This window comes from Podarcis filfolensis, assembly GCF_964270895.1.
Source record: "Podarcis filfolensis genome assembly, chromosome: 2".
NCBI lineage: Eukaryota > Metazoa > Chordata > Lepidosauria > Squamata > Lacertidae > Podarcis > Podarcis filfolensis.
The window spans coordinates 108,739,269-108,751,321 of record NC_139605.1 but is presented as its reverse complement, the minus strand read 5'-3'; the positions used below and the strand labels follow the sequence as shown (position 1 = coordinate 108,751,321).

General features: G+C 43.1%; 1 protein-coding gene across 5 annotated transcripts in view; it reads left to right on the top strand.

The window, feature by feature from the left end:
- The window catches only part of DIP2B (disco interacting protein 2 homolog B), a 181,406-nt gene that overhangs the window by 117,906 nt on the left and 51,447 nt on the right, over window positions 1–12,053 (top strand). For 3 of the 5 annotated variants that reach the window (XM_083598561.1, XM_083598562.1, XM_083598563.1), the window contains exon 5: window positions 10,471–10,683. The exons of the other annotated variants lie outside the window; for them this stretch is intronic. In XM_083598561.1, coding sequence (XP_083454687.1) covers window positions 10,471–10,683 — 213 coding nt within the window. The remainder of the gene's footprint in view (window positions 1–10,470; window positions 10,684–12,053) is intronic. 5 annotated transcript variants of the gene reach the window in all.

Genomic DNA, 12,053 nt, shown 5'->3' with positions numbered 1-12,053 from the left:
TATAAGTTGCTTTATAGTCGGGGTGGGGCCCATATCTTGACCCCCAGCCCCCTACCATATTTACCAGCAGTAGTTGTGCTGTTCTAAGGAAAGTCAGATGTAGCAGTAAGGATAGCAGCATAGGTGGGCTTGCGAGGGTAAGGGGACTACACAGAGTTCAGCAGAAGAGCTCAGTGTGCTTCTCGGAATTTTTATAGGAGCACATGGAAATCATTTGAGAGGATCAGAAATTAACATATGAACATGACCAGCCTTGGGACCAAATTGGCAGTAGTGATCTCCCCACATCCTTTTCGCAGCTCCAAATCACTAACCAACTTTAAAAGTCTTCAGGACTATCTGTGGCCAAAGTGAACATCTTACACATCTTACTAATTCCTGACCTAAAAGGTAAAGGTAAAGGGACCCCTGGCCATTAGGTCCAGTCGTGACCAACTCGGGGGTTGCGGTGCTCATCTCGCTTTATTGGCTGAGGGAGCCGGTGTACATTTTCCGGGTCATGTGGCCAGCATGACTAAGCTGCTTCTGGCGAACCAGAGCAGCGCACGGAAACGCCGTTTACCTTCCCGCCGGAGCGGAATTCCTGACCTAGGATGTAATAAAAAAAAATGTAAACATTGGGTGGTTTTGGAGTTTGAATTATCTACAAGTTAATTTTCAGTTTGAGTTTCATTTATTGTCAATTCGTTTTCAATTCATTTTAATCATAAAAATAAATAAATGGAGACCCCACGCTAATTAGGATTGCCCTTCAAGTTAATTTAGGGAGTTAATTTAGGTTGCCCTCTAAACTTCTAGTTTAGCCTTGGAAAGGGCTTTCTTTCTTTCTCTGGCCTCACCCTGTTTTAGCTTTGGCCCACACACCTTTTTGCCATGTGAGTTTGCCATGAGGAGTATCATCAGATTCTCTCTGGCCTGGTTGCAAGATGGCTTCCTTGGTTGATATGGCAGGTTAGTCTGCATTTCCTTCTTTTGAGCAGAACTAGATGGCAGCACATAAGCTAAACTCTTCCCTATTTGACATTTCTTGAACCCAAGTTCCAGAGCCACTGTGGGGTCAAGTTAATTGCTTTTGAACACGCCGTTATGACTAATGAGCTAGTAAATGTACAAAGATGGCATTCAGATGCTCCCATTCTAGTGGAATTCAGGGAAAGCTGCACGATTTTATGGGCCCTGATTATGCATTTGAAAAAATTCTGTATACTGTATAGTCAACAGAGTCTATTCACAGGAGCAATTACTGCTCCCCTTATTGTAAACCTGTGATATTAGAGCTGAGGAGCTTATTCAGCATAATAATTCTCATTAATGTGCCAGTGATTTGGGGACACTCGTTTCTGTCAGTCTTCTGGGTGTTTGATTAACAGGAATTTGGGGTTCATGGTGCCAACCAGCTGTTAACTGTCAGTGGGGACAGACAGCAGCCCTGGGAAAAGTGAATCTCCTTATGGCTTTGATCAGCCTTGACAGCGCTACTCAGGGTAGCTGATTAATGGTGATCAAAGTGGTGGAGACATAATTTATTGGCTCATGAGCTTTGAGCAGCATTTGGGCAATGGAGCTTCCACTCCATAAATAAGAAGCCATGTGTAAGTTTAGTTGAACTTTCTGTTAGTGCACCCCCCACCCCTCAGCAGCATCATAACATTGGATAGGTTATAATTGCGGGTTGTTGTTGTTTAGTCGTTTAGTCATGTCCGACTCTTCGTGACCCCATGGACCAGAGCACGCCAGGCACTCCTGTCTTCCACTGCCTCCCGCAGTTTGGTCAGACTCATGTTTGTAGCTTCAAGTAATTGTGGGTAGCCTCTTCCAAAATCTGAATCCACTCGGAGCGTGAGACTCTTATCTCTAGTGAGAATAAACTAACATCTGAAACCACTGTTTGATCCTGGCTTGTTCTCACTAACCATAGTTTAAACAAGTAATTGGGAACTTGTAGTCCTCCAGACACTGATAGACTACAACTACCACCCCGGCCATTGGCACTGCTGGTTGGAACTAATGCAACATCATCTGAATGCCCCGCAGATTCACGAATCCTGCTTTAAAGAAACCAGTTTCATGAGCTCAGATGTCAGCTGTACCCAGTGCCTTTAGAAATCACTACCACCTTGGCCTTTTAATGCTTCTGCTGCAGCCAACTTTACTCAGTCAAAAGCACAATGTAGGCTTGACTACAAACTCTCACACAGGGGGGGCGAAGGAGAAATATCCTCAGGATTTTAATCCTTGTTGTACATGTGGCTGTTTGCTGATATGCAGGTCCACATGACTGAGTAATATCTAAGCACACAAAGGACCCCTACAAATAGAGATGCTGAAGTAATATAACCTCATGACATTAGGGAATGAATTCAGGCTCACACTGAGAAATGAGATGGCAGTAATTCAAGTCCTCTGAAAAGAATCTGAATTTCTACACAATTAGGTCACCCACGAGGAACTTGGGAGCCCTCATACTGGGCTAAATGCTACAAACCCCCTCCCCATGTGTGCAGTCTTCTGCATTTGATCCGAAGAAAAAGACAGCATTAAGGTTCATTAACCACTCCCAGTAGGGCTTGTAGTGGTTTTTAAAGACATTGAACATTTAAAGGCATAACCATAACCCACAGCACATGACAGGTTTAATGGAGGATATCACTTCCTTGGAGCCAAAACAAGAGACTTGTTCAGCCTGAATTCACAGAAATTCAGAGAAACCAAGTTGCTCTGTGATCTCAGGGCAGCTCCATGTTTTATGCTAATATATTTGCTGCCAACATACCATAAAGTACCCTGCAGCACATGCATAGTATGCACATCACACATATATGTACATATCGTGGGTGGCCTAAATAAAGGCATTGTCTAAATATGAATTGTCTAATCTTTTTTATGGGTCAAGATGACTACCTTTAGTTTTTGCATGTGCACACACACACATTAAAACACCATTGTATATGTATTTAGATAACCTGGCCCAATAAAGTTTTCCAGGCACATGCATACGTCAGTGGGTATCTGTGTATCATCTATCGTGTATTTTGCTTGCTTCAAAAAACACTGACATAACAGTAGTGTACACAACACAAACCTATTTGCAGCACAAAGCATGGAGCTTTGCTTTACAAACGAATGGTTCACTGTGGGATGAGCTTCCATTGGGCAATACTCCTTAGCAGCCATTGCCAACTTGGTACCCTTCCTATGTTTTGTACTACAACTCCCATCAGCTCAACCAGCACCTGGGAGTTGTAGTCCAAAACATCTGCCAGGCACCAGGTTGTCAAGGGCTGGTCTATAGCATCAGATGGAACCCTAGAAAAGAACCTCAAAGGTCACCTTGTCCAAACTCATGCCAAGACAGGAAATCTAGTTACAACATTATTGATAGCTGAGCATCTAACCTCTGCTTAAAACAGTTTCTGAGTTCAGATGCCACAGGGAACTGTAGTTAGTTTATAACCAAAAGCTTCTTTTTCTTGTAGGCTTGGGGGTGGGGAGCATCCAAGCCTGGGGCTTGCTTTAGATCATTCTCTCGTAGTAGGAAAGCATGGTTTTCCGTTGCGTCTAAATCAGGTGATTGAGGGTAATTTCGAGGCTGAGCACATGAATGCTCATATGATGGTTCAGGGGTAGAATTTCCTGGGCTCAGGACCTTAGAAGACTGAAGCAGAATGTATTCATGGGTATTTCTTTTGACCTTTGCCAGACCAGATGCTTTAAATGTAATGTGTTCCCCTTGCAGGAAAAGCTGGAAAAAATTATAGACCCTCTTAACACCCATTGCTATTCTCCCAGAATGGACTGGTGTGGGGCAAAATTGAACCGGACACATGTGCAGCAGGGGTGTGTTGAACTTTATAGACTGGACTGGAAGTGTGGAAGTGTATCATGAACCAGAGGGCTGCAGTTAATTTTTATCTTCTAGTTTCATCTTAATCAAGGCATCCATTTATTGCAAATGTAGAGAGTACATTTGGTGGACCTCCTGTTCCTATTCTAAAATATTATTCTGAAGTCCACATGGGGGGAGAGATTGAGTTGGCCTTTTGAAATATTTTAGATAATAAGAGTTTAAATGAAATAAAACAGATTTGCTTATCTTTCTACTCGTAATTTGTTACCCAGCAAGCTTTATTTTATTTTTTTGCCCTCACACATATTACCTTCTGCAGCTGAAGGAACCTTCTGATGTTGTCTTAGCAGCATAGAAACTGTTGCAGTGTGTTGCCAGAGTGGCACAGGCAGAGTGGGCAATGCAGCAGCTGCTGCCATGCTGCTAAGGTAATGTTGAAGGGCCCTATGAAAGCTAAAAGGTGGTTTTTTATTTATCTCCCTACATTTATATATCCTGTCCGCCTTCCATCAGAGAATGCAGGGCAGCATGCATGTGGTTCCCTGGCAGTCACCTTTGGACCGTACCCAGACGTTGCAAATTAAAATTACCATTTGAACCATGAATCCAGTTTAGGATTAGGGTTAGGAAAGATTGCATGCTTTCACGGAGTGCTCCATAGCTTCAGCCTGCATCTTCCTCCCCTCTTTCTGTAGAATGTTTAGGGTTGCAGGATAAATGTGCAGGCTCTCTGTGTTCTGTGTGCTTCCCAGTGGAGAATGCTCAATTTAGATGATATTTTCCAGCTTCCTGGTCTACGAAGCTGGGAGTGAGTGTTGGAGTTGATTGTTCCTCTGTCTCATCCTTTCCTCCTTTGTCAAATGCCAGTCTCAGTGCAAAAAATCTGGCTTGTATTAAACCAGAGTTCCCCATTATAGCTGAACCAGGGATCTCTGCCTTAATACTGTATTGGTTAACCAACCAGGAAAACTAAGTTATGATGTGATCCATGAGGTATGAAGCCAGGAATGATCTTTTGTGTATGTGTCTCAGGAGAAAGATCATCTGTCTGTTTTGCGAATACAGTGGTACCTCCGGTTGTGGACGGGATCCGTTCCAGAGCTCCGGTCGGATCCCAAGGTTTCCACAACCGGAGGTGCCTGTTCTGCGCATGCGTGCGGCGCAATAGAGTGCTTCTGCGCATGCGTGAGCAGCGAAACCCGGAAAAATACTTCTGGGTTTGCAGCTTTCACAACCCGAAGTTTATGTTACCCAAGGGTAACGTAAGCTGAGGTTCTACGGTATCTCCTTTGAGTACAGGTTGCATGCTATTCAACCTACATTTTAAAACTTTGTCAAAGTTAAACAAGACATGCTTTTTAAAGCAACCTATATAAGCTTTAGTGAAATGATATAACAAGACGTGTTTTTTAAAGCAACCTATAAGCTTTAGTGAAATGATACAGCAAGGAGTTTAAAAAACAACTTTGATGCTGAATCATGTAGCTGACTCAACATGTAGGCAAGCCTAGGTTGTGACACTTTAAAAGATGTTAGATATCAGTTCAGTTGGTGCGGATATTTTCCATACCTGATTATCATATAGCAATAGTCTCTACAATAACTTACCACTCCGTGTTTTCCATTCAGCTCTAGGAATGCTGGGCAGACATGGAATGTTTCCCACCCAGTGATTTGAATTCTCCAGAGTCTATTAAAAGCCAAATTTAACACAGGATGCTTTTAGTGAATCAAGTATTTTCCTAATAGTTTAACACTTTGTTCTTGACTAGCTCGACAGCAATTTTGTGGGTTTTTTTAAAGGGAGGTGCACTTTTATGCCCAGCAACACATTATCTTTGCCAGCCCTGAGTTCTTTCTCCAGCACTGCCTGTTTCAAGTTTTAATTATTTATATGGCCTCTTTTTTTAGTAGCTGGGTTATATAATCCTGCAAAAGATGCATATAGAATTAACTTTGCAAAGGCTTTTGCCAGCCTTGAAGCTTAAAATCTATCGCTTTGCTCTTGCATGGTAAAAATATTCAGCATTTATTTTTGATGGCTGTATTAATTGTGGTGTTCCATTTAAGCACCATTTTTTAATTATTTGAGTGCTGGCTTAGGCAAATCTATTGAGTCACGTGACTGGAAAATATCTATTGGTTGCCAGTCAAGATGTCAAATGAAAGCACAAAGCTTTTTTTACTTGTGTCCCGCCAGCCACTTGATCTCATGCGCAGAGATTGTTTTGGAATGTGGTAAAAAATAAGTGCATTCCCCATGATTAGACTGAATTAGATTAAATCTTCTGCATGCAATTTCTATATGCTGGAGTAGATGGGGGGGGGGGAGTCTTTTGTCCCTGCTTACTGGATACTCTTGGGCCAGTCGTCTTTTAACTTAGGCTAGAATTCTAATCCTACTTACCTGGAAGTGAGCCCCATTGAATTCAATAGGATGTAGTTATGAGTAGACATGAATTCAATTGCAATGTTACTCCACGGTGGTGTTCTAAGGTTAAATGGGTTTCCCCACCCCAATGTAGGATGCCCTGATCTCCCTGGCGGAGAGGCTGGCACGGTTCAGCTCTCTTCTCAACTTCTGAACTTAACATCAATTGAGCCAACTCTGCAGTACCCTTCCTGTGGCCTTCCCAGGGTCCATTTGCCCATCAAAAAACAAAACAAAGCTTTGTTTCCCTCTCTTCACTACCACTTCCTGCCTGCCATGAATTTTACATGCATAAGAAGGGCTGCTGTCAAGAATTCTGAGCTTACCAGCTGGAGGTCAACCGTTCAAGGAAACCGTCTCTCACTTCATGGGAAGTAACTTGGAAAGTTTATTAGTTGCATTGCGCTATTAGGTGCACCTAGGTGGCGCTATGGGTTAAACCACAGAGCCTAGGACTTGCTGATCAGAAGGTCGGCGGGGTGAGCTCCTGTTGCTCGGTCGCTGCTCCTGCCAACCTAGCAGTTCAAAAGCACATCAAAGTGCAAGTAGATAAATAGGTACCGCTCTGGTGGGAAGGTAAACGGCGTTTCCGTGCACTGCTCTGGTTCACCAGAAGAGGCTTAGTCATGCTGGCCTCATCCTGGAAGCTATACGCCGGCTCCCTCGGCCAATAAAGCGAGATGAGCGCCGCAACCCCAGAGTCGGTCACGACTGGACCTAATGGTCAGGGGTCCTTTTACCTTTAAAGTATTCTCAGCCACTTGTTGGTCGGCGCTTCTAGATTTATGCACATTTCCTCTACAGTTGTTAAAGAAGCAAGACAATGGTCCTTTCCATGCACTATTTACAAAGAGGAACAGTCTTCGGGGAAGGAACTAGGTCTAAGAGTTGCCTCTTCTTGGCAAGACCAGTGCAAGTGCAGCATAGTTTCCTGTACCAACAATATCTGTGAGTCACAGATCGCAAGGAAATGGAGACCTTATTCTTGATAGCAGCCCTTCTAAGGCCAGGTCTTAAATCACTGCACAACATTTAGGCTGCAAACCTAAACCAACATAATTGAAAACAATTTGGTTAATTGAAGTATGTTGGCACTGGTAACAGGAAGGAAATCTTGTTCTGTTGCATCTTAATCAACAGAGGTACCCTTTTTTTAAAAAAAACCAACAACTCTGTTGGTATTAAATTTCATTACACTTCAGTATCTAGTCAGAGCTGCAGTACAGACAGTATGACAAATATGCTTTGGGTTAATCTGTCTCTTCTACAGATGCAAAATTCCCTACTATATGGTGTATTGTTCAGTTTGCTGCTGCACTCATTGAGTTTGCTACCTCTTTGACAAGTAATTTAGGCTAGCTGGGCTTACTACACATGGCAGTGTGAATATGTTGCTGCTTTGGCACTCTCAATACACAATTTTGGGATATTAGGACTGGGCTCTTGTCTTGAGATGCAGCTGGTCGCTTTGCTCAGGTTCTTGCTTGGTTATCTTGCCATGGCAATTACTTGTGTTGCAATAAATGTTTGAAATTTACTGTATGTGGCTGTTCAAATGAGTATGCTGGCAGCCGTGTTTAGCAAATCTCCTGGTGTCTCTTGAATTTTCAGACCTTTTCAAAATTATCTGGGATTGTCAGTATTAACATGTGTATATTGACATTCAGCACATTCTGGACATTCATTTGCTAGACTTTGCTATTCATATTGGAAGGGGCTGTAATTCTGGGGCAGAGTAAACTCTTTTTATGAAGAAGTGCCACATTCAGTCCTCAGCACCTTCAGATAAAACGATACCTGAAGGAGCATCTCCACCTCCATCGTTCTGCCCGGACACTGAGGTCCAGTGCTGAGGGCCTTCTGGCAGTTCTCTCGCTGCGAGAAGCCAAGTTACAGGGAACCAGGCAGAGGGCCTTCGCGGTAGTGGCACCCGCCCTGTGGAACGCCCTTCCACCAGATGTCAAAGAGGAAAATAACTACCAAACCTTTAGAAGACATCTGAAGGCAGCCCTGTTTAGGGAAGCTTTTAATGTTTAATGGGTTGTTGTATTTTAGTGTTCTGTTGGAAGCCGCCCAGAGTGGCTGGGGAATAAATAATAAATTATTATTATCATCATTATCATTATCAAGTAACAGCAGAAGGGAGATACCCTTTTCTGCCTGTGATTCTGGATAGGCACTGCCATTCAGAGTAGACAACACTGGGCTAGATCAGCCTTCCCCATCTGGGAACCTGCAGATGTCCTGGAATGCCACTTCCATCATTCCTGTCCATTTGCCATGCTGGTTGGGGCTGATGAGAGTTGTAGCCAAATAACATCCTGAAGTTACCAGGTTGAGGAAGGCTGCGCTTGATGCATCAGTAGTCTGACTATTAGGCAACTTCATAGGTTCATACATAGGAAATTCTTTTTTGCAAATTGCATGTTCAACAAAACATTCACATTTCTCCCCAAAGCTTATAGAGGACGAAGAAAAGTATTGTGTTTCATGCTCAGTGACCAAGAGATCACAGCTTGCCCCTTTGAACTCCTCTATACCTCACTTTTCCTGACATTTGCTTCTCTGGTTTTTACATCATTTTTCAACTGGCTGCTGAGGATAATAATAATAATAATAATACTAATAATCATAATAATAATAATAAATTATTTATACCCCACCCATCTGGCTGAGTTTCCCCAGCCACTCTGGGCGGCTTCCAATCAAGTGTTAAAAACAATACAGCATTAAATATTAAAAACTTGTGTTTTAAAGATAGGATAGCTACTTATTTCCTTCACATCTGAAGGGAGGGTATTCCACAGGGTGGGCGCCACCACCGAGAAGGCCCTCTGCCTGGTTCCCTGTAACCTCACTTCTCACAATGAGGGAACTGCCAGAAGGCCCTCGGTGCTGGATCTCAGTGTCCGGGCTGAACGATGGGGGTGGAGACGCTCCTTCAGGTATACAGGATCATTTATAGTTAAATATATGTGTATTCAAACACATTTCCTGTTGTTTGGGAACAAGGAAGCAGATTTGCCCCATATGTGCAAATGAATTCATAATCTTATGGGTGAGAGAAATTTTTTCCCCAGAAACCGTCTTCAGCATCACTATAAGACATTTGAGGCTGACTGGGCAGTTGCTTCCCATCTTTGTCTGGAGGGCCTCAGGGTCATATTGATATAGCTTGTGGGCCACATTCTGTTTTAAAGCTCTACATGTCTGGTCTTCCATCTGATGGGTCAGATGAATGCCTACTTAGAGGTTTATGTCCATATGGGGCCTCTACTCATTCAGTTGTGCCATCTCCTAGAAGTCCATGATATGCTGAAACCCATATATTATCTGCAGATCTCTGAATTAACGTTTGTATAGTCTTTCTCTTCCTTTCATATTATCAAGATTTGACAAATTGATGATTTGGTATTCCCTAACCAATTGTACCTTGCTATTGCAAACTGCAGTTATAGACAGCCTACATTTTCAGGATATCGACAGGCAGGTGCTATGGTGTTTGCAAACAAATGTGAGTGTACACATGCAAATAGATGCACAAACAGAAAAAAAAATTTATATCAGTGGCACTATATGGATAGCTGAAGATCTATTTCCATCACTCTTTGTTTGCAATTATTTAGAGTCCCCTGTTGTAACCAAGAGTCTGTTCTACTGATGCTGATTTCTCTGTATGGAAAAAACAGTGACAAAGGAATTCTTCCATGTATACAGCCTTGGGCATTGTAAAGAAGTTCTCTTTCATCTGTGTCCTCCTGCAAGCCAGTAATCGCAGAACACAGGCAATTTCCCAGAACACCTATTCCCAAAACGCTCCATGGAGATGGGCTGATTCTGATGTTTTCCATTTCAGAATTGTTGGCCGTTGGGGAAAACTGCAGCCAGGTTCCATAGCATGCAAAGAGCAGGGTTGTGACCTACAAGGGCATGCATTTACCTTTAAGGATGGGTGGGCGGTTAAATGTTTGACTGGGTTTGGAATATTTGTACCAGCTTTTTCCTTTGTAGTAAGGAAGAAGCTGGCCCACACTGGGGCAGGGAGGGGGGGCTTGCTAACAGCTTCCCCTCCACGTTGGCCCATGTTTGAACACACTCTGCGTTGGGTGGTACGGAGCCTTTGCCAGTGTTTCCTCGGTTGCAAAGAGAGCATGTTAAGTGCGGTGTGCTTCCCTTTTCTGATCCCCCACAGACACGTCTTCTGCATCCGAAGATGAAGGGTCGCTCAGGCGCCAGGCTGCTCTATCTGCTGCATTGCATCAGAGCTTACAGAATGCTGAGTCATGGATCAACCGATCTATTCAGGGGTCATCCACATCTTCATCAGCATCTTCTACACTATCCCATGGAGAAGGCAAAGGGACCAGTGGGTCACTAGCCGATGTATTTGCCAATACTCGAATAGGTAGGAGCTGGGGTGCGGACAGCAAAACCAAGGGCTTCACGTCTTCTTTTTGTGTCAAAAGTTTAGAAATCTCCCAGTGTCAAAGGCCAAACGGTTTAAAAACTCTGCCCAGTATAAGTAGAGGCCTACCCATGGGTGAGGGAAGGCGAGCCTGCTGGCCTAGAGAAAGGATCCCAGTGACATCAATAGTCATGAAAGATGTGCACAGTAACCTGGCACTTTTTGTTATGCACATGGGTGTTGTTTTATGCTTGTGGCTGCTATTTATACTAAGCGTTCTCACTGCTGGGTGAGCAAAAAGATTGCTGTAGCCTACATGTCCTATGTTGTGTTGCAGATGTCTATCCCTTATCCAGCCAAAAAGATCGCCATGCTTCTTTTAAATTTATCCAACAAGGCTGTGCTGCAGCCTTCCGCATAACGGCCTAACTTGTGGGGATGGGGAAAGCTTTTCAAAAGCTTCACTCCCTTGTTACCTGCAAGATATTTTACTCATCATAGGTGACTATGTGAGTGGCTATATAACAAGGCAATTTTTTCAAAAAAAAATTTTTTTTGCTTTATTCCACCTGACTGGTAGACCAGGAATTACATCCCCAGCCCCCAAACACCCAATTTTAAAGCATATTTAACCCCTGAACCATTTTCCCAGCTACGTGTACACATTTGTTGGGGGATTTCAAGATCTGGATACCCCAGGCTCAGTTTTTTGATGCTCTGAGGTGCTCCTTGCTGCTGGTGCTGCTGTATGAATTTTTTGTAGGGTTTGTTTGGCTCCACTGTATGTGTTTTCTTGTTAATGTGTTCCAAAGGATATCGCTGCATCCCAGGGGGATTGCTGTGTCTCAATGTGCTCTCTGCTTTGGCTTAATTGGTTTCAGGCAAGCAATGTGTAGCTGTTTGGTGTCTCTTAATTGCTTCTTTTTATTTCTTTTAACCTGTATGTTGCTGATGTCTTTGTCTCTTACTGGGATGCAACTCATTTTCTAAAATGGAAAACTTGGGAGATTTACCTGTTTGAAATTCCATCAGCATAAATAATGCTTTCTTCAGATGGAAGATACTCTCATTAAAGCAATGGTGAAATATGGTCCCAAATTGGAACAGCCAGCTATTTGGTTGCTGAATAGCTAATGTCAAATTGGTGCTATAAAATACAGCTCTTTCTTGTAAGTGCAATCTTGGGAATATGAAGCACAGTTAACTTAGGAGCAACGTTTCTACTGCGACTGTTACATTTTCAACACAGAGGTAGACACATATAAACATACGGCTACCTCGATAAGTTTTGAGCATTTAAAAACATAGCCACAGATATACTCAGCACAGTAGATCTGAAGTTTATTTATCTCAGGCTTAAGAGCTCAAGG